Source organism: Phyllobates terribilis, unplaced genomic scaffold, assembly GCF_046119375.1.
Source record: "Phyllobates terribilis strain yellow unplaced genomic scaffold, ASM4611937v1 Scaffold_3__8_contigs__length_932513732, whole genome shotgun sequence".
NCBI lineage: Eukaryota > Metazoa > Chordata > Amphibia > Anura > Dendrobatidae > Phyllobates > Phyllobates terribilis.
The window spans coordinates 268,484,526-268,506,273 of NW_027362763.1; the positions used below are offsets into that span (position 1 = coordinate 268,484,526).

The 21,748-nt window shown below is 44.9% G+C and overlaps 1 protein-coding gene across 1 annotated transcript in view; it reads right to left on the reverse strand.

Moving 5' to 3' along the window:
* Nucleotides 1–21,748, reverse strand: part of IFT80 (intraflagellar transport 80) — a 140,531-nt gene that overhangs the window by 113,030 nt on the left and 5,753 nt on the right. The window contains exon 3 of the mRNA XM_073674807.1: nucleotides 7,684–7,902. Coding sequence (XP_073530908.1) covers nucleotides 7,684–7,902 — 219 coding nt within the window. The remainder of the gene's footprint in view (nucleotides 1–7,683; nucleotides 7,903–21,748) is intronic.

Consider the following 21,748-nt stretch of genomic DNA (forward strand, 5'->3'; position numbering starts at 1 on the left):
AGAGACGTCTGGATAAGCCTCAATTCCGCCTGGGAGATAAAGTCTGTCTCTCTTCCAAACATGTCCGACTCAAAATACTCTCCTATCAGTTTATAGGTCCATTTGAAGTTCTCAAACAAATCAACCCAGTGGCCTACAAGTTAAAACTCCCGGCCACCTTACGGATTCCCAACTCCTTCCATGTATCTCTCCTCAAACCAGTTGTGTTTAACTCTTTTTTCCAATCTAGGTACTCCCCCTGCTCCAGTTTCCGCTGAGGACGTTTTTGAGGTAGAGAACATTCTGGCCACTAAGAGGGTAAGAGGAAAGACCCTTTTTCTAGTGGATTGGAAGGGGTTTGGCCCAGAGGAGAGAACATTCATGCCCCACTTCTCCTTGAAAAATTCCTTTCTGGCCTAAAAAAGAGGGGGCATAAAGGGGGGGGGGTACTGTAGCGCCGGCGTCTCTGCCCCCTGCCAGGCAGAGACGTCGTCCCACTCACCTCCTCGCTCCCCGCTCTGCGTTCACCAGCGCTCCTCTTTCTGCTGCCGGCGAGTGCATCTCCCCGGGCACTGTGCTTAGGGCGCGCGCCGTCCTAAGGAGTGCCCGGCCAATAGCTGAGGGTCCTCCCATATATAAGGCACCTCCTGCAAAATGGAGGTGCCAGAGCAAAAGTTGTTGCAGTGTTTCTGACCTCTGCTTCAGCCCTCAGGTCCCACTGCTAGCCTGACTTCCAGTCTTGCCCGCCAGCCTGTTACCTGCCTGCTACCTGCCAGCCCGCTCACCTGGGAGCACTTGCCTGTGACCTGCCTGTTACCCGCTTGTCACTTGCCGTGACCACCTGCCGGTCTACCTAGAGACTCCTGCAGTCACTTGCCGTGACCACCTGCCAGTCCACCTAGAGACTCCTGCCGTCACTTGTCGTGTCTACCTGGAGACTTCTGCTCGCCAGCCTGCCTGCTGTGCCTACCTGCTATTCCGGTCAGTCCCTGCCATCTGTACCGTGGGAGTCACCTGCTCCCTTAGAAGGTCGTCCCCAGAGTAGCACCTGGTCCCTCGGCTCGGTCCCTCCCTGGTCACGGAGTCGTTAGCCACCGTACAACAAGGGTCGGTCCGAGTTGATACTTAGCTACGCCCCTCTGGGTCCCTCCTTGCACCGTAGCACAGAGGTCCCCCCCCCCTGGACCCGCAACAGTCAGTAGTTTATAGACTAAAACAACAATGTACATGTTACTCAAAAATATACCTAGAAAGAAAAATCTGCTAAAATGAAAATTTTGCAGTGGTCTCTTAATTTTTGCCAGAGCTCTATCTACACACACATTGCTCAAAAAAATAAAAAAATAAAGGGAACACAAACAACAGAATATAACTCCAAGTAAATCAAACTTCTGTGAAATCAAACTGTCCACTTAGGAAGCAATACTGAATGACAATCAATTTCACATGCTGTTGTGCAAATGGAATAGACAATAGATGGAAATTATTGGCAATTATCAAGACACCCTCAATAAAAGGAGTGGTTCTGCAAGTGGGGACCACAGACCACATCTCTGTACCAATGCTTTATGGCTAATGTTTTGGTCACTTTTGAATGTTGGTTGTGCTTTCACACTCAGGGTACCATGAGACGGACTCTACAACCCACAGAAGTTGCTCAGGTAGTGCAGTTCATCCAGGATGGCACATCAATGTAAGCTGTGGCAAGAAGGTTTGCTGTGTCTGTGTAGTGACCAGAGGCGCTACCAGGAGACAGGCCAGTACACCAGGAGACGTGGAGGGGGCTGTAGGAGGACAACAACCCAGCAGCAGGACCACTATCTCCGCCTTTGTGAAAGGAGGAACAGGAGGAGCACTGCCAGAGCCCTGCAAAATGACCTCCAGCAGGCCAAAAATGTGCATGTGTCGGCACAAACTGTTAGAAACCGACTCCATGAGGGTGGTATGAGGGCCCAACGTCCACAGATGGGGGTTGTGCTCACAGCCCAACACCATGCAGGACGCTTGGCATTTGCCACAGAACACCAGGATTGGCAAAGTTGCCACTGGCACCGTGTGCCCTTCATAGATGAAAGCAGGTTCACGCTGAGCACATGTGACAGTCTGGAGACGCCGTGGAGAGTGATCTGCTGACTGCAACATCCTTCAGCATGACCAGTTTGGCAGTGGGTCAGTAATGGCGTGGGGTGGCATTTCTTTGGAGGGCCGCACAGCCCTCCATGTGCTCGCCAGAGGTAGCCTGACTGCCATTAGGTACCGAGATGATATCCTCAGACCCCTTGTGAGACCATATGCTGGTGCGGTTGGCCCTGGGTTCCTCCTAATGCAGGACAATGGCAGAACTCATGTGGCTGGAGTGTGTCAGCAGTTCCTGCAAAATGAAGGCATTGAAGCTATGGACTGGTCCGCTCGTTCCCCACACCTGAATCCGATTGAGCACATCTGGGACATCATGTCTCGCTCCATCCACCAACGTCACGTTGCGCCACAGACTATCCAGGAGTTGGCGGATGCTTTAGTCCAGGTCTGGGAGGAGATCCCACAGGAGACCATCCGCAACCTCATCAGGAGCATGCCCAGGCGTTGTAGGGAGGTCATACAGGCACGTGGAGGCCACACACAATACTGAGCCTCATTTTGACTTGTTTAAAGGACATTACATCAAAGTTGGATCAGCCTGTAGTGTGTTTTTCCACTTTCATTTTGGGGGTGACTACAAATCCAGGCCTCCATTGGTTAATAAATTTGACTTCCATGTGATTTTGTTGTCAGTACAGTCAACTTTGTACAGAACAAAGTATTCAATGAGAATATTTCATTCAGATCTAGGATGTGTTTTATATATATATATTAGTACAGACCAAATGTTTGGACACACCTTCTCATTTAAAGATTTTTCTGTATTTTCATGACTATGAAAATTGTACATTCACACTGAAGGCATCAAAACTATGAATTAACACATGTGGAATTATATACTTAACAAAAAAGTGTGAAACAACTGAAAATATGTCTTATATTCTAGGTTCTTCAAAGTAGCCACCTTTTGCTTTGATGACTGCTTTACACACTCTTTGCATTCTCTTGATGAGCTTCAAGAGGTAGTCACCAGAAATGGTTTTCAGTTCACAGATGTGCCCTGTCAGGTTTAATAAGTGGGATTTCTTGCCTTATAAATGGGGTTGGGACCATCAGTTGTGTTGTGCAGAAGTCTGGTGGATACACAGCTGACAGTCCTACTGAATAGACTGTTAGAATTTGTATTATGGCAAGAAAAAAGCAGCTAAGTAAAGAAAAACGAGTGGCCATCATTAATTTAAGAAATGAAGGTCAGTCAGTCCGAAAAATTGGGCAAACTTTGAAAGTGTCCCCAAATGCAGTTGCAAAAACCATCAAGCGCTACAAAGAAACTGGCTCACATGAGGACCGCCCCAGGAAAGGAAGACCAAGAGTCACCTCTGCTTCTGAGGATAAGTTTATCCAAGTCACCAGCCTCAGAAATCGCAGGTTAACAGCAGCTCAGATTAGAGACCAGGTCAATGCCACACACAGTTCTAGCAGCAGACACCTCCCTACAACAACTGTTAAGAGGAGACTTTGTGCAGCAGGCCTTCATGGTAAAATAGCTGCTAGGAAACCACTGCTAAGGACAGGCAACAAGCAGAAGAGACTTGTTTGGGCTAAAGAACACAAGGAATGGACATTAGACCAGTGGAAATTTGTGCTTTGGTCTGAGGAGTCCAAATTTGAGATCTTTGGTTCCAACCACCGTGTCTTTGTGCAACGCAGAAAAGGTGAACGGATGGACTCTACATGCCTGGTTCCCACCGTGAAGCATGGAGGAGGAGGTGTGATGGTGTGGGAGTGCTTTGCTGGTGACACTGTTGGGGATTTATTCAAAATTGAAGGCATACTGAACCAGCATGGCTACCACAGCATCTTGCAGCGGCATGCTATTCCATCCGGTTTGCGTTTAGTTGGACCATTATTTATTTTTCAACAGGACAATGACCCCAAACACCTCCAGACTGTGTAAGGGCTATTTGACCAAGAAGGAGTGTGAAAAATACCAGTTACCAGTGCTGGATACCCAACGCGTTTACAAGCTGTGATACTTTCAAAAGGGGGTACTACTAGGTACGAACCATGCAGGGCGGCTAAACTTTTGCATCGGCTCATTTTCCTTTTTGTAATTATAAAAAAAAATATTACAAAAAGGAAAATGAGCCGATGCAAAAGTTTAGCTGCCCTGCATGGTTCGTACCTAGTAGTACCCCCTTTTGAAAGTATCACAGCTTGTAAACGCGTTGGGTATCCAGCACTGGTATCTTGAGGTCTAGCCACTGATTTTCAATGATGTTCAGATCAGGGGACTGTGAGGGCCATTGTAAAATCTTCAGCTTGCGCCTTTTGAGGGAATCTAGTGTGAATTTTGAGGTGTTTAGGATCATTATCCTTTGTAGAAGCCATTCTCTTTTCAACTTCAGCTTTTTTACAGATGGTTATGTTTGCATCAACAATTTGTTGAAATGTCATTAAATACATTCTTCCCTCTACCCATGAAAATGTTCCCCGTGCCATTGGCTGCAACACAACCCTAAAGCATGACTGATCGACACCCATGCTTAATGGCTGGCGAGATGTTCTTTTCCTGACATTCTGCGCCCCTTTTTCTCCACACATACAGGTGCTTCTCACAAAATTAGAATATCATCAAAAAGTTCATTTATTTCAGTTCTTCAATACAAAAAGTGAAACTCATTATATAGAGTCATTACAAACAGAGTGATCTATTTCAAGTGTTTATCTCTGTTAATGATTATGGCTTACAGCCAATGAAAACACAAAAGTCATTATTTCAGTAAATTAGAATAATTAACAAAAAACACCTGCAAAGGATTCCTAAGCTTTTAAAAAAATGTCCCTTAGTATGTTTTAGTAGGCTCCACAATCATGGGGAAGACTGCCGACTTGACAGATGTCTAGAAGGCAGTTACTGACACACTCCACAAGGAGGGTAAGCCACAAAAGGTTATTGCTAAAGAAGCTGGCTGTTCACAGAGTGCTGTATCCAAGCATAATTAATGGAAAGTTGAGTGGAAGGAAAGTGCGGTAGAAAAAGGTGCACAAACAACCGGATAACCACAGCCTTGAAAGGATTGTTAAGAAAAGGCCATTCAAAAATTTGGGGGAGATTCACAAGGAGCGGACTGCTGCTGGAGTCATTGCTTCAAGAGCCACCACACACAGACGTATCCAGGACATGGGCTACAAGTGTCGCATTCCTTGTGTCAAGCCACTCATGACCAATAGACAACGCCAGAAGCGTCTTACTTGGGCCAAGGAGAAAAAGACCTGGACTGTTGCTCAGTGGTCCAAGGTGTTGTTTTCAGATGAAAGTAAATTTTGCATTTCATTTGGAAATCAAGGTCCCAGAGTCTGGAGGAAGAGTGGAGAGGCCACAATCCAAGCTGCTTGAGGTCTAGTGTGAAGTTTCCACAATCAGTGATGGTTTGGGGAGCCATGTCATCTGCTGGTGTAGGTCCAGTGTTTTATCAAGACCAAAGTCAGCGCAGCCGTCTACCAGGAAATTTTAGAGCACTTCATGCTTCCCTCTGCCGACAAGCTTTTTGGAGATGGAAATGTCATTCTCCAGCAGGACTTGGCACCTGTCCACACTGCCAAAAGTACCAATACCTGGTTTAAAAACAACAGTATCACTGTGCTTGATTGGGGTTAAGGTCAGGCGAGGTTGCTGGCCATAGAGAATTTATGGGGTATTGTCAAGAGGAAGATGAGACACCAGACTCAACAATGCTGACGAGCTGAAGGCTGCTATCAAAGCAACCTGGGCTTCCATAACACCTCAGCAGTGCCACAGGCTGATCGCCTCCATGCCACACTGCATTGATGCAGTAACTGATGCAAAAGGAGCCCCGACCAAGTGTTGAGGGCATTTACTGAACATACATTTCAGTAGGCCGACATTTCGGATTTTAAAAACACTTTTTCAAGCTGTTAGAAAGTATTCTAATTTACTGAGATAATGGCTTTTGTGTTTTCATTGGCTGTAAGTCATAATCATCAACATTAACTGACAAACACTTGAAATAGATCACTGTTTGTAATGACCCTATATATGAGTTTCACTTTTTGTACTTAAGAACTAAAATAAATTAACTTTTTGATGATATTCAAATTTTGTGAGAAGCACCTGTATCTTTGATAATTGTGGCCAAAGAGTTCTGTTTTAACCTCATCGGTCCACAGGACTTGTTTAGATGTTCTTTTGCATACTTCCAACGCTGAATTTTATGGTGAGAACGCAGGAGAGGTTTTCTTCTGATGACTCTTTCATGAATACTATATTTGTGCAGGTGTCTCTGAACAGTAAAACAATGTACCACAACTTCAGAGTCTGCTAAATCATTCTGAAGGTCTTTTGCAGTCAAGCGGGGGGTTCTAATTTGCCTCTCTAGCAATCCTATATCCAAAATTTTGTTTGGTATTCCAGACCTTATCTTGACCTCCACTGTTCCTGTTAACTGCCATTTCTAAATTACATTTTGAACTGAGGAAAGGGCAACTTGAAAACACTTTGCTATCTTCTTATAGCCTTCTCCTGCTTTGTGTGCCTCCACCATTTTCAGAGTGCTAGGCAGCTGCCTAGAATAACCCATGGCTGCTCTCTTTTGGCACAAGGTTAGAGGAGGCTGAGTTTTTATAAAGCTGGGTAATTTGCATCACCTGGCCTTTCCTAACGATGATAGTGAACAAACCATAACCCTAACTGGCTAATTAACGTCTGAAACCTTGGTCAAAGTTATCAGAGCACACAAAACTCCTAGGGCGCCCAAACTTTTGCATTGGTGAATTTTCCTTTTTGTCATTTTTAAAATAGAAAAATATATTGTCGTTTTTAACATTTGCCTAAATTACAAAGGAAATGTGTCATCTTTAACTTTAGGCCTTTTAGAGATAATTTCATCTTAAACTTGCTTATCTGTTCACAATAACAGTAATTTTGACCAGGGGTTCCCAAACTTTCACATGCCACTGTATGTCCGGTGTGATCAGATTATTTGAGTGATAGAAATACGTTAAAATGGTCACATCAAACAAAACATTTCCCAAATTGCATTTGCTTACTCCGACACCAGATATCGTTTTTACCTATGTGCAGAAATGCATATTACCAGTATCTTTAAAACTGGGGAAAAGATTTGACATGTGTGCAGAGAATAAATGAAAAAATATATAATCATAACAATACTAATAACAGGAGGAGAACACTGATCAGAATGGGCGAGTGACAAAGAGGTTTTCTTTCCCATTTCTACATTTCAATCAATGATCAGGAGGTATGCGCAAGTTTCTGAATTTCTTAAATGTGTGTACCTATAAGGATCTCTTCCCAATATTCATTTGTGTGGATGAACATTACTCAAACTGGTCATATATATTATAATATATATATATATATATATATATATATATATATATATATATATATATATATATATATATATATATATATATATATATATATATATATATATATATATATATATATATATATATATATATATATATATATATATACACATACATATACACACACACACACTGTCAAAATATGAACAAAGAAAGTGCTGTAAGCAATTTAATACCCGGGTAGGTGCAGCATATGGCAAAGACACTCACCATCAGAGCTTGTAAGCACAAACATATCCGACTGCCCTTGTTTTTTGCTTCCCACATTTTTAGGGAACCAGTGAAGGTCAATCGGATACGTATCATCTGGAAGTTTTACAACCAAAGATGTCTCGCCGTTTAGCAAGTTCCACTTCAAAATCTGGTGGTCTTCACTGCAGGAATAGAGCTCATCAGCCGAGGTCCAGCCCACACAGCTAACCAGCTCCTTATGTACAGTGGAATTAAGGAGTTTAACATATGGTCTTCAAAAAAACCTGGACATGTAAAACACAGAAGTTCTGGCCTGAACGGCTAACTTTTAATCCATCACTTTTCTCATTTTAAAGTGTAAAACAACCTCTATATCTGCATGGCTAGTGTATATATAAATTCAGTGCCAGCAACATAAAAACAATTGCAGGGTGTAGAAATATTCACGATTACTGTACTTTGCTTACATCCTTTGCCCTTTTTAAGTTTAGGTGTGCAATACTGATAGACGAGGCACCTTGGTGGGCGCTGCACTGAGTAGTTGGACAGACAATAGCAGTACAACAGAGAAGTAAAAAAGAAGCAGCACAGCCTTACAGGTAGTGTGCAAAGTCTTAGGAGACCCGACTCAGCGGTACTATCAAACCATCAGCCCCCGAGGAGTGTCCGAGCCTTCCCTCCTATGGCTTCCATACGACTGCACTGTCAGCTTCAGAAGAAGAGTTGGCACAGAGAAATCAGTACAGGATACATTACTGAGAGGAAAGATGAGGGTTTCCAATGCCAGACTATCAGTTAAATGCCTCCTAAGCTAGGTTCACACTAGCATTCAGAAAAACAGAGCTTGTGCAAAAAACAAACCATAACCTTAGAAACAAAAAACATGAACCGTAGAGACAAATGATACACTGCTCAAAAAAAAATAAGAGGAACACTCAACTAACACATCCTAGATCTGAATGAATGAAATATTCTCATTGAATAATTTGTTCTCTACAAAGTTGAATTTGCTGACAACAAAATCACACAAAAACCATCAATGGAAATCAAATTTATTAACCAATGGAGGCCTGGATTTGGAGTCACCCCAAAATTAAAGTGGAAAAACACACTACAGGCTGATCCAACTTTGATGTAATGTCCTTTAAACAAGTCAAAATGAGGCTCAGTATTGTGTGTGGCCTCCATGTGCCTGTATGACCTCCCTACAACGCCTGGGCATGCTCCTGATGAGGTTGCGGATGGTCTCCTGTGGGATCTCCTCCCAGACCTGGACTAAAGCATCCGCCAACTCCTGGACAGTCTGTGGTGCAAAGTGACGTTGGTGGATGGAGCGAGACATGATGTCCCAGATGTGCTCAATCGGATTCTGGTCTGGGGAACGGACGGGCCAGTCCATAGCTTCAATGCCTTCATCTTGCAGGAACTGCTGACACACTCCAGCCACATGAGGTCTGGCATTGTCCTGCATTAGGAGGAACCCAGGGCCAACCGCACCAGCATATGGTCTCACAAGGGGCCTGAGGATCTCATCTCTGTAACTAATGGCAGTCAGGCTACCTATGGCGAGCACATGGAGGGCTGTGCGGCCCTCCAAAGAAATGCCACCCCACACCATTACTGACCCACTGCCAAACCGGTCATGCTGAAGGATGTTGCAGGCAGCAGATCGCTCTCCACGGCGTCTCCAGACTCTGTCATATGTGCTCAGTGTGAACCTGCTTTCATCTGTGAAGAGCACAGGGCGCCAGTGGCGACTTTGCCAATCCTGGTGTTCTGTGGCAAATGCCAAGCATCCTGCACGGTGTTGGGCCGTGAGCACAACCCCCATCTGTGGACGTCGGGCCCTCACACCACCCTCATGGAGTCGGTTTCTAACCGTTTGTGCAGACACATGCACATTTGTGGCTTGATGGAAGGTCATTTTGCAGAGCTCTGCCAGTGCTCCTCCTTGCACAAAGGCAGAGGTAGCGGTCCTGCTGCTGGGTTGTTGCCCTCCTACGGCCCCCTCCACGTCTACTGGTGTAATGGCCTGTCTCCCGATAGCGCCTCCAGCCTCTGGACACTACACTGAGACACAGCAAGCCTTCTTGCCACAGCTCGCATTGATGTGCCATCCTGGATGAGCTGCACTACCTGAGCAACTTCTGTGGGTTGTAGAGTCCGTCTCATGCTACCACGAGTGTGAAAGCACAACCAACATTCAAAAGTGACCAACACTGACAATCAATTTCACATGCTGTTGTGCAAGTGGAATAGACAATAGATGGAAATTATTGGCAATTATCAAGACACCCTCAATAAAAGGAGTGGTTCTGCAGGTGGGGAACACAGACCACATCTCAGTACCGATGCTTTCTGGCTGATGTTTTGGTCACTTTTGAATGTTGGTTGTGCTTTGACACTCGTGCGATATGGACTCTACAACCCACAGAAGTTGCTCAGGTAGTGCAGCTCATCCAGGATGGCATATCAATGTGAGCTGTGGCAAGAAGGTTTGCTGTGTCTGTCAGCGCAGTGTCTAGAGGCGCTACCAGGAGACAGGCCAGTACACCAGGAGACGTGGAGGGGGCCGTAGGAGGCAACAACCCAGCAGCAGGACCGCTACCTCCACCTTTGTGCAAGGAGGAACAGGAGGAGCACTGCCAGAGCCCTGCAAAATGACCTCCAGCAGGCAACAAATGTGCATGTTTCTGCACAAACTGTTAGAAACCGACTCTATAAGGGAGGCCACACACAATACTGAGCCTCATTTTGACTTGTTTTAAGGACATTACCTCAAAGTTGGATCAGCCTGTAGTGTTTTTCCACTTTAATTTTGGGGGTGACTCCAAATCCAGGCCTCCATTGGTTAATAAATTTGATTTCCATTGATGATTTTTGTGTGATTTTGTTGTCAGCACATTCAACTTTGTACAGAACAAAGTATTCAATGAGAATATTTCATTCATTCAGATCTAGGATGTGTTATTTGAGTGTTCCCTTTATTTTTTTGAGCAGTATATAATAACCCTCACCTTACCTTCCATGTGGTCCAAGGGGAAAAGCTGAGAATAATATAAGTAGGACCTTTTTGCAGTCTCTTGCTACTATAAAAACATTTGTGACAAATTAAGGGATTATTAGTACAAAGGAAAAAAAAAATGAGGTGGCATATTATGGAACTGGGTTGTGGAGTCGGTGTCTATTTTGGTGGAGTCGATATAAAGTGGATTAACTCCTAAAATCTATAATAAATTGGGTACAGTAGCACAGTGCAGGATGTGCTGTAAATCTTTTCAGAAGAATTTGGAGAAGTTATGAAATGTCCTATAAATGTCTGTTCTGTTCCTGATCCAAGGATCTCGGCTTTTATTTGAGATGAATCTGTGCTCCGCTTCATGTACACGCTCAGTAGTGAGGCTGTAGAGTCGGGAGTCAGGGAAATTGAGGAGTCGGTGGTTTGGCTTACCAACTCCACAACACTGCTGTGTAATACACCAAACTGTAGAAAAAAGACCTAGAGCACATAGCCAATTATTATACATTGATTAACTGTGGCTAAGAAAAAATTTCCAAATCTGAACAGGAGGTTCTGAGCTAACATTTTGATCAGAATGTATAAGCCCACTGCTATGTCACGGCACACCTCTGTAGTGGTTCCTTCTCTATTTGATGTAGCACTGACGCCCAGAGCTGGAGGAGCTTTGCCTGGCAGCATGGGCTCTTTGGGCACCTGGGTTGCTACTCCATAGGTGCAGATACGATTGTTGCTGCATGGTGCTAAGCAAGTCTTTTTTTCAACAGTTTTGTTGCATTGTGCTAAAAAAAAAAAAAAAAAAAAACATCCATCCCATCACAGATACAAATGGTTCCAGACAGGCCCCACTGACCATACTGAGGTCTGTTTGACTTCTTTTAGGGAGGCCTCCATCAGCATGCCCCTGATGGAGGATCAAATGCAAGCATAACCCTAGCCTACTGCACCATTGGGCCATCATGTAGAATTTGCAGGGTTTCCAACCATTGGGTGCTGGAAAAGATTTTCATATGTGCACAACCGGGTTATACGGAAACTCAGTATTGATTCCAAGCCAAAATGGCCAGCACTTGTAAATTCCGAAATGACGATATGCTTCCCAACTTTTTTTTTTGCCAAGTTAGATAAAAAAAAGGAAGCATCCAGTGTATAAATGTGTCCCATAATAGGCCTTTGTCAGGTATTGCATGCAGTAGGACAGGTGGTAGGTAGCTATGAAGGTCAGACTCCATTACGGCAGCTGGGACCAGCAGCCTAGGAGAGGTCATAAAGGAGTCACTGCAGCGGAGCATAATGGTACAGTCATTATAACACTCCACCTTTATTTGCTCTGCAGTCTAAACCACGTCTGCTCATTCCTTTACAGTTCAGGAATAACCAGCTTAAACATAGGATGAGCAAGTCACTTTTTTCTTACATTACGCAAGAGCACGTATTGGCTAAAAGAGCGGTGTAGTCTGCACTGTATTCACCAACACGGCAGGGAATTCTGCCTACACTACTGAACAATGCCAGGACGGACGCTGCTCACTATCACTCTTCTAAGATGAGAATTGGTGGAGAAGAGGGCAGAAAGCCCAGGCTTCTTTCTGACAAAATATTACTTGTGTTGGGAACTTTTATACATAAGGATTCATGCTGAATTTCATATATATCTTCTAAGACAAGTGTACAACCTGGCATTGTGGGCTGCAGTCTGTGCGGCCCCCCAATCACCAGGGGGACACACATTTATCTGTGTCCCAGTCCCTTAGAAAGTCATGGCAGTCAAAAGAGATAAGAGTGGGCAACCAGCTCAACACATAAGCCTGTAGGTCTCTGCAGCCCGGATCAGCACCACCGCTTGGGACAGGAAGACAAATGAACCAGTAAAGATAGATCCAGCTGCATGGATAAAATGCTTGAAGCATCCAGTAAAGTCCAAGAGTGAAGCACCAACGTATTTCTGGTGCATGTAGCACCCTTTACTCACCCTTAAAGCTTCAAGACTCATCCGTCCAGTCAAAATACATAGATAACAAAGGAGGTACCTGGAACTCTTCCGAATAGTCCCCTTCATATACTGCTTTATAGCATATGGCCTCGAGTCATCAAGACCAGTGTGAACAACGCCGGTCTTGATAAAAAGATGAGCTGGAATCAGACACTGATACATGAGGAGGTGCACGGCTCTTCACAAATCAGAAGCATCAGCTGAGTGCACCTCACCACAAAACCTACACCAGGCCATGTGGAGTAAGATTTATGGCCGTAATGGCAATTGCCAAGCCCCTATCTCCGCTCGGAGCCAGGCGACAATGGAGTAAGAACACCAAAAGTCGCAGAGTTTTAGCGCAACCTCGAGTTTTGCCAAAATTATGCAACTTTAAAAGCTTTGATAAACCAGGCCCACCTTGGTATCAAAAGTAGACCACACCTAGTTCTCTCTTCATAGACCAGTACAAAACTGGTCTCAGAGTTGGGTTCTGACACAGACATCTCGACCGCTCTGCTGACACAGCAAAAAATCCATACACTGTTTGGTGGCCGCTCCCAGGGACCGCAGATTATCTCCTACTAGGAAATTCAAGTGTTATTGGCACCTTCAAAGGGAAGCACCATCAGAGAATTACCTACTGTTTAAAGAGAACCTGTTATTAGATTTACGTTGTCAGAACCACGGGCAGCAAATATCAGACCCTGGCTGTGCGACTGCCGCCAAGTAGGTTTTACATGGACTGAAAAGCCGCTCTCTACCCTGTTCCAGCTGACTGACAGGTCTCTCCCTGTGTACACACACGGTTCTGAAGCACCAATATAACGACAGGTTCCATTTACAGATGCGGCTTTTCCATCACTTATGTGACATCATAAATTGATTAATTTGCGGCATCCAGAGCAAATTACTCTGTATCCAAATACCTCGGCCAAGGCAAAGTAGCTTTTTGGTGACCCCATGCCAACCCTTCACCCAGTACCTGGGACTAATGACCCCAGTTGCTTGCAACCCTAGCTACACCTCTGGTTTATTAGCCATCATGGCATCTTCAGGCACAGGCAGCACCATGTGCAGGTCCACTTTTAATATGCAGATTTGAGTTTCTTTCAATTTTCTTTCTAAAGGTATGTTCATACGTGACATGCCGAGTGTAAACATAATGCAGCTCTCTTAGGGTATCAGCTAAATCTGTAGCAATTCCTAGAAAATCGCTGCAGCTGGTACCTGCTTCAGTATTATAGAAGGAAACATTCCCTACTGTAAAAAGGTCCCTTTCTGTTTAATACACATGTAATACACATGTTTAATACACAAACGGATGAGCAGCGGCAAAGCAACAATTATTCATACTAGAGAAAATGTTGGAATGGGACAATACAAGTGGGCACTTAAAAGGCTGCCTGCAAAAAGGCTTGTCTGTATGGAAAAGAGCAACCCTGCAAAATGGGACAAAAAGCAGGGAAAAACCCAGACTCCTGCATGGCCCTTATAGCAAAGAAAGACTAGATTACTTACCGGTAATTGTGTTTTATGGAGTCCACGACAGCACCCACTTGAGAGGGGATCCGCCCATAGGGACAGGAAACCTACAGATAAAAAGGGGCGGTTGCCTCGCCTCCTCAGTTTGTTTTACAGAGCATGAGAGGAACTGCTAAGTTAACATAATCAACAATTACTATACATATAAACAAAACCACCACTAATAGTGAATCACGCTCAAGGTACACCAGAAGTCCGTGTAAAGTAAGGGTGGGAAGTGAGTGGGTGATGTCGTGGACTTCATAAAACACGATTACCGGTAAGTAATCTAGTCTTTTCTTCTCGCCACGACAGCACCCACTTGAGAGATTTTCAGAGAACCATCACTTGGGAGGGACCACCGTTTTGAGGACAGATCTCCCAAAAACCAAGTCAGAATCAGAGGACAAGTCAAGTCTATAGTGGTTGTAAAAAGTAGATGGTGAAGTCCTGACAAAGCCGTTCACGACGAAACGCGCGTCAAGGCTGCCAGACATCCCCAGCATTTTCCTCCACGCCGCCATACATTCTACCAGCATGACTCAAGGTAATGGAGATTCAATATTGCTAACTTCGAATTGATAGCGCGGTATATACGCGCCTCTATTGCACCTATAACTTTTAGTCTAATTGACTTGTTTACAGAGTGCACCAATTCAGACTATAGTCCACTACAATACATTTAAATCTCCACCACCGGACCACATATCTCCTATAGGGAGAGCCATCATATGATATATTACTCTATTATCTACTGATAGATAATCTTTGTGTGATCCTCTGATTAAGTGCCCTTTGTTTGGGCTCATGTTCGGATATTTGCATAACAAGTCATGAGATATACATACATGTCATCTCGGTCTCTCTCTAATCTTTTCTCATCATCTGGCTGGCAGAAAATGTTAACACTCATTCATTGAGTGTTACATAGGGGATGCAAGACTCTTTGCAGGGTCTTTTCTACCTTACCCTGCTTTTCCTCTCTAGCTGTCCTCCCTCCCCTTATACCCCTCCCCTATTATTTATATTTGAGTAATTTTGTGCATCATATGATTTTTTCTTCAATAAAGTATATACTCTTATGATTAAATTCCTTTGGTGTCGTTTTGGAGATAACTTACAGGTATATTGAGGTACTTATAGCCCTATTTAGTGGTCCTCCTCTTCATGTATAACCACCTTCTCCAATACTTCTTTTCTGTTGGTTGTGTTGTTCTTATAGGGATTACAGACCATATATTCTATGGTCGGCTGATAGGTTTTCAAACCTCTTGACCTGTCTGTTGGCCCTGGTAGCAAAAAAGGTCCATCTCGGGAAGACCTCACAACTTCACCATTTTCCTGAAGATCAGGTGACAGAGGACTCAGTATGGAGACTTGGGAAGCTCTGGTATTGTCCACGCCTCTGATGTGAAGGGTTGAGAGAAAGAAGATGGGATTCTGCCAACCCGAGGATCTCAACCGTGGTAGACATCAGAGTCCTTGATAGAGTTCCGCCTTGTCGACTGACGTATGCGACGGACGTGGCGTTGTCGGACAGATTTCTGACGCGAGACCCCCGCAGCTGTGGGAGAAAGTGATGCAATGCTGGTTTGATGGCTTTTAAAATTCTCTCAAATTTGAGGAGTCCTCTGCTTCTTCTAATGACCATCGACCTTGGGCTAGGTTGGTCCCCAAATGGGCCCCCCCATCCTACAGGGCTAGCATCTGTCACTACTACTCTAGAGGGCTTAACTACCCACAGAACCCCCCTGGAAAGATTATTCAGATCCAACCACCAGGACAGGGATCTGACCACTTCTAAGGATAGTCAGACGGCCATTAAGCCGGCCCTGTAACAGTTCTTCTGCACAGAGGACTTCCTGTTGTAAACACCTAGTATGAAATTGGGCCCACTGAACCACTGGGATACAAGATGTTAGGGACCCTAGCAGGGACATAGCGTCTCTTAAGGATATGTGAGGTTGTTCTATAGCTCCTCTAACTTTATTCATGACCAGCAATTTTTTCTCTTCTGGTAGGAGACACTGCTGACTTACGGAATTTAGATGTAGACCCAGAAATGACTGAAGAGACCGTGGGACTAGTCTGGATTTTTCCAGGTTGATTATCCAGCCCAGAGCCTGCAAGGATAAAATTGTGTTAGCCAGGCGATCTCTGCATTGTGCGGCATAGCGTCCTACCACCAGAAAGTCATCTAGGTACGGCACAATGAGTGTGTTTTGATGACGTAAATAGGCAGTCACCTCTGATATTATCTTCGTGAAGATACGGGGAGCCATGGAGAGGCCAAACGGCATTGCTGCGAATTGAAAATGGCAGAGATGTCCGTCCATAATGACCACCACTCTGAAATACTGTTGGTAATCTGTATGTATGGCCAGATGGTAATAAGCATCCTTTAGGTCTAGGACAGCCATGAAACATGAAATAAAAGCCTAATTGTAGATCTTATAGACTCCATTTTGAAGGTATGGAAATGTTGAAAGGAGTTTAAGGCTATGTGCCCACGATGCAGAAATGCTCCGGATTTTTCCTGAGCGTTTCTGCATCTCCCTGGCAGAAAAAAAACGCATGCGGATTGTACATGCGTTTTTCCTGCCAGGGACAAGAGGATGTGAAGCGTTCTTCACTTGCATTTCCGCATGCGGGTTGACAAGCAATTAGCATCACTTGAAAAGTGCTTGTGACAACTAGGTCACACTATATAAATCCATGCAAACGGCATGGATTTATATAGTGTGACCCGAGAGAATGGTTAAAAATAAAAAAATAAACCTATACTTACCTTCCGATGGCCCCCCGAGACTTGCTGCGCTCCTGTGCTGGCAGATTGCTGTACGCTGTACTGAAAGACCTGCAGTCACATGACTGACGTCACCGCAGGTAATTCAGCCCTGCGCGATCTGTCGGCAAGCGAAGAGAAGGAGTCCAGGGGCCGTCGGAAGGTGAATATAATCTTTATTTTATTCTTTTTTTTATGGTACCTGGGTGTGGAGGAGAGTCTCCTGTCCTCCACACCCGGGTACCATCCGCACATTAGAACGTGCCAATTACACAAGTACAGATGCAGTCTTGCGGAATTGGCGCGTTCTAATGCAAGTCAATGGCAGCGAAAAAGCAGCGCTTTCGCAAAATTAATGGACATGCTGCGGATTTTTGAGCGCAGCATAAACGATGCGGAAAAATACGCAGCATGGGCATTGAAAGTGCGGAATTGCATTGGAGACCATGGGGGGGGAGGTTTACCAAGCGTTTATACTGCGAAAATTCCGCAGCGTAAATGCTTGAAAAACGCATCGTCGGCACACAGCCTAATCTCTTCAAATTTATGATGGTTCCTATAGAACAATCTGGCTTAGAGCCCAGGAACAAAGGAGAGTAGAACACCCTTCCTTCCTGGTCCGCTGGAACTTCTATCAGGACACTGTTGGATAACAGGCTCTGGATCTCTAATTCGAGAGCCTGCTGTTGTCTGGGAGAGGGCAGAGAAGTTACTGTAAAGGAGTCCTGAGGGATCTGACGAAAGTCGAGCTTTAATTCTGATGAAACTAGACTAAGAGTCCAAGCATTAGAGGTAATTTTCCCCCATTGTTGGTCAAACAATTTCAGCCTGCCACCCACCGGGATAATCAGGTCTAGCGGAATTTTTTGCCATTCTTTGGAGGAGGATCCTCCAAACAGGAAGTTTTTTTGTTTTGTCTCCTTGGTCTCCCATCGGTCCCAGTCCTTGTAGGAATTTTTTTGACCAAACGGACACCTTTTGAAGGCCCTCCTGTAGGATGGAACAGATGGGTTAGGGAACCCCTTCTTTCTTTCTGCCGCTTTGGTTAGAATCTCATCCAGTACCTTGCCAAACAGGTACTCACCTTGAAATGGCAGTGCACACAATTTTGATTTTGATTGCGCATCCCCCTTCCAACCCTTTAGCCAAAGGGCACGATGAGCAGAGTTTGTAAGGCCGGCTGATCTGGCAGCCAGCTGCAGGGAATCCGCCGAGGCATCTGCTAAGTAAGCAGAACCACCTCGTATCAACGGGATAGAGGACAACAACTTCTCCCTGGAAACCCCGTTCTTGATCTGGTCTTCCAGCTGATCTACCCAGACCAACATAGATGTTGCTGTACATGTGACAGATATGGCTGGTTTAAAGGCTCCGGTTCAGGCTTTGAGCAGCATCTCTGCTTTACGATCTAATGGATCCAACAGCAGCCCAGAGTCTTCCATGGGCAAGGTAGAACGTTTGGACGAAGAGGCAACAGCCGAGTCTACCTTTGGAACTTTGGACCAAGTCACCAAATCCTCATCATTCAAGGGGCATTTCCTTTTGGAGGATGAAGGAAGGGAACCCCGTCTCTCCTGTCTGTCCTATTCCCTTCGGACCAGATCCTTAATAGCAGTAATAACAGGAAAGGACCATCTCCTTTTCTCAGAGAGTCCTGCAAACATAATATCCTGTGTTGACCTTGACTCTTGTTTCTACCATTCCCATCGTATTCCTTACCCATTTGATTAGGCTATCCATGCTCTATGGGAAAGGATGATGATGATTGATGATGATGATGATGATCTAGCCTGGTCGCTTTAGCCTGGTCGCTTATCTGAAGAGGAGGTAGAAGGGGAAAGGTTTCTCGATTTTGACTTCTACTTCCCAGGGTGAACTACATCCTTGAGGGAATGGAGTTCCTCCCTAATCATGGCACGTACAGTACAGACCAAAAGTTTGGACACACCTTCTCATTTAAAGATTTTTCTGTATTTTCATGACTATGAAAATTGTACATTCACACTGAAGGCATCAAAACTATGAATTAACACATATGGAATTATATACTTAACAAAAAAGTGTGAAACAACTGAAAATAGGTCTTATATTCTAGGTTCTTCAAAGTAGCCACCTTTTGCTTTGATGACTGCTTTGCACACTCTTGGCATTCTCTTGATGAGCTTCAAGAGGTAGTTACCGGAAATGGTTTTCACTTCACAGGTGTGCCCTGTCAGGTTTAATAAGTGGGATTTCTGGCCTTATAAATGGGGTTGGGACCATCAGTTGTGCTGTGCAGAAGTCTGGTGGATACACAGCTGATAGTCCTACTGAATAGACTGTTATGGCAAGAAAAATGCAGCTAATACAAATTCTAAGTAAAGAAAAACGAGTGGCCATCATTACTTTAAGAAATGAAGGTCAGTCAGTCCGAAAAATTGGGAAAACTTTGAAAGTGTCCCCAAGTGCAGTTGCAAAAACCAAGCGCTACAAAGAAACTGGCTCACACGAGGACCGCCCCAGGAAAGGAAGACCAAGAGTCACCTCTGCTTCTGAGGATAAGTTTATCCGAGTCACCAGCCTCAGAAATCGCAGGTTAACAGCAGCTCAGATTAGAGACCAGGTCAATGCCACACACCGTTCTAGCAGCAGACACATCCCTACAACAACTGTTAAGAGGAGACTTTGTGCAGCAGGCCTTCATGGTAAAATAGCTGCTAGGAAACCACTGCTAAGGACAGGCAACAAGCAGAAGAGACTTGTTTGGGCTAAAGAACACAAGGAATGAACATTAGACCAGTGGAAATCTGTGCTTTGGTCTGATGAGTCCAAATTTGAGATCTTTGGTTCCAACCACTGTGTCTTTGTGCGACGCAGAAAAGGTGAACGGATGGACTCTACATGCCTGGTTCCCATGTGAAGCATGGAGGAGGTGTGATGGTGTGGGGGTGCTTTGCTGGTTACACTGTTGGGGATTTATTCAAAATTGAAGGCATACTGAACCAGCATGGCTACCACAGCATCTTGCAGCGGCATGCTATTCCATCCAGTTTGCGTTTAGTTGGACCATCATTTATTTTTCAACAGGACAATGACCCCAAACACACCTCCAGGCTGTGTAAGGGCTATTTGACCAAGAAGGAGAGTGATGGGGTGCTACGCCAGATGACCTGGCCTCCACAGTCACCAGACCTGAACCCAATCGAGATGGTTTGGGGTGAGCTGGACCGCAGAGTGAAGGCAAAAGGGCCAACAAGTGCTAAGCATCTCTGGGAACTCCTTCAAGATTGTTGGAAGACCATTTCCGGTGACTACCTCTTGAAGCTCATCAAGAGAATGCCAAGAGTGTGCGAAGCAGTCATCAAAGCAAAAGGTGGCTACTTTGAAGAACCTAGAATATAAGACATATTTTCAGTTGTTTCACACTTTTTTGTTAAGTATATAATTCCACATGTGTTAATTCATAGTTTTGATGCCTTCAGTGTGAATGTACAATTTTCATAGTCCTGAAAATACAGAAAAATCTTTAAATGAGAAGGTGTGTCCAAACTTTTGGTCTGTACTGTCTGTCTGTGGATTTAACTGACGACTCTTCCTGCAGTGTCTGGTCTATACAATGCCGAAATAGCCACTTAGAATAAATGTCAGGAAGGGGCTGCGAGCACAAAGCACATTCCCAGTCTTTGAGATTTTTGGTTCTTTTAGCCAAAAAAAAGGGGGGTATACAGAAAGAAGGGGAATCAGCTAAATAGGTAGAGACTCATAACACTCACCCAGTGAAGCTTGTTAATGTGGTACCGGTTTTCGAGGTGGAAGCACAGCACGAGATGAAGGCGGACCAGATTTCTTATTCCGCTCACTCCTATCAGTGGAGTCACCTTCTTTGGAGCGTCCACTGCTGCTCTTAGATCTGCTTTGCAGCTGCACATCCACCACAGGTGGGTGCACCTCTGAAGCCCCTGAAGAGGACATCTTGTGGTCACAAACTCTGCAGTCAAACGCCGAGTTTTAACACTGCAGCTCGTCCTCTCCATGACGGGGCACACCTCCCCGGCCCGCCCGGAAGCAGTATATAGCACTTCCGGGTTCAGAACGCAAAATGGCTAGTGCGCATGCGCTGGGGTCGGAACCCGGAAGTCCCGGCCGCTGGAGGCGCAGGGCGGCTGATGCCGATGTCCGCACCCTGTTCCTTTGCCGCACTGCGTTCCCACGAGTCAAGGCTGCGTGCCTCCATTGCTCAGACGAGGGGAGAGTGTCAGGCAGGGCTCTCCTGATGCTGCATCTGGTGCCCCAGACCCTGCCGTTCCCACAGAGACCGAACAGAGGTTGATTGGACCCAGGTAAGCCTTCTTACTGCAGGTTACCATAAGGACAGGAAACCAAACTGAGGAGGCGAGGGGGACCGCCCCTTTTTATCTGTAGGTTTCCTGTCCCTATGGCCGGATCCCCTCTCTCAAGTGGGTGCTGTCGTGGAGAGAAGAAAATGCAGAATAAACCCTGCGCAACTACACAAACGCAGAGCAGCAGATCACACACTACTGTAAGATAATCTATGGTGGCACAGTCCTCAGACACTAAGGGCTCATTCACACCTCAGTATTTTCCCCACACAAGAAAAACAGATTTGATTGATCTTTTGATCAGCGTTTGATCAGTTTTTCTAGTACATGGAGAAAGAAAGAAAAAAAAAAAAAAGTTTCTCACCTTCTCCTTTCTGTCAGTCTGTGGAGAAAAAAAAAAAAAAATAAATAAAAAAAAATAAAAAAAAAAAAAAAATAAAAAAAAAAAAAAAAAATCGGACTGC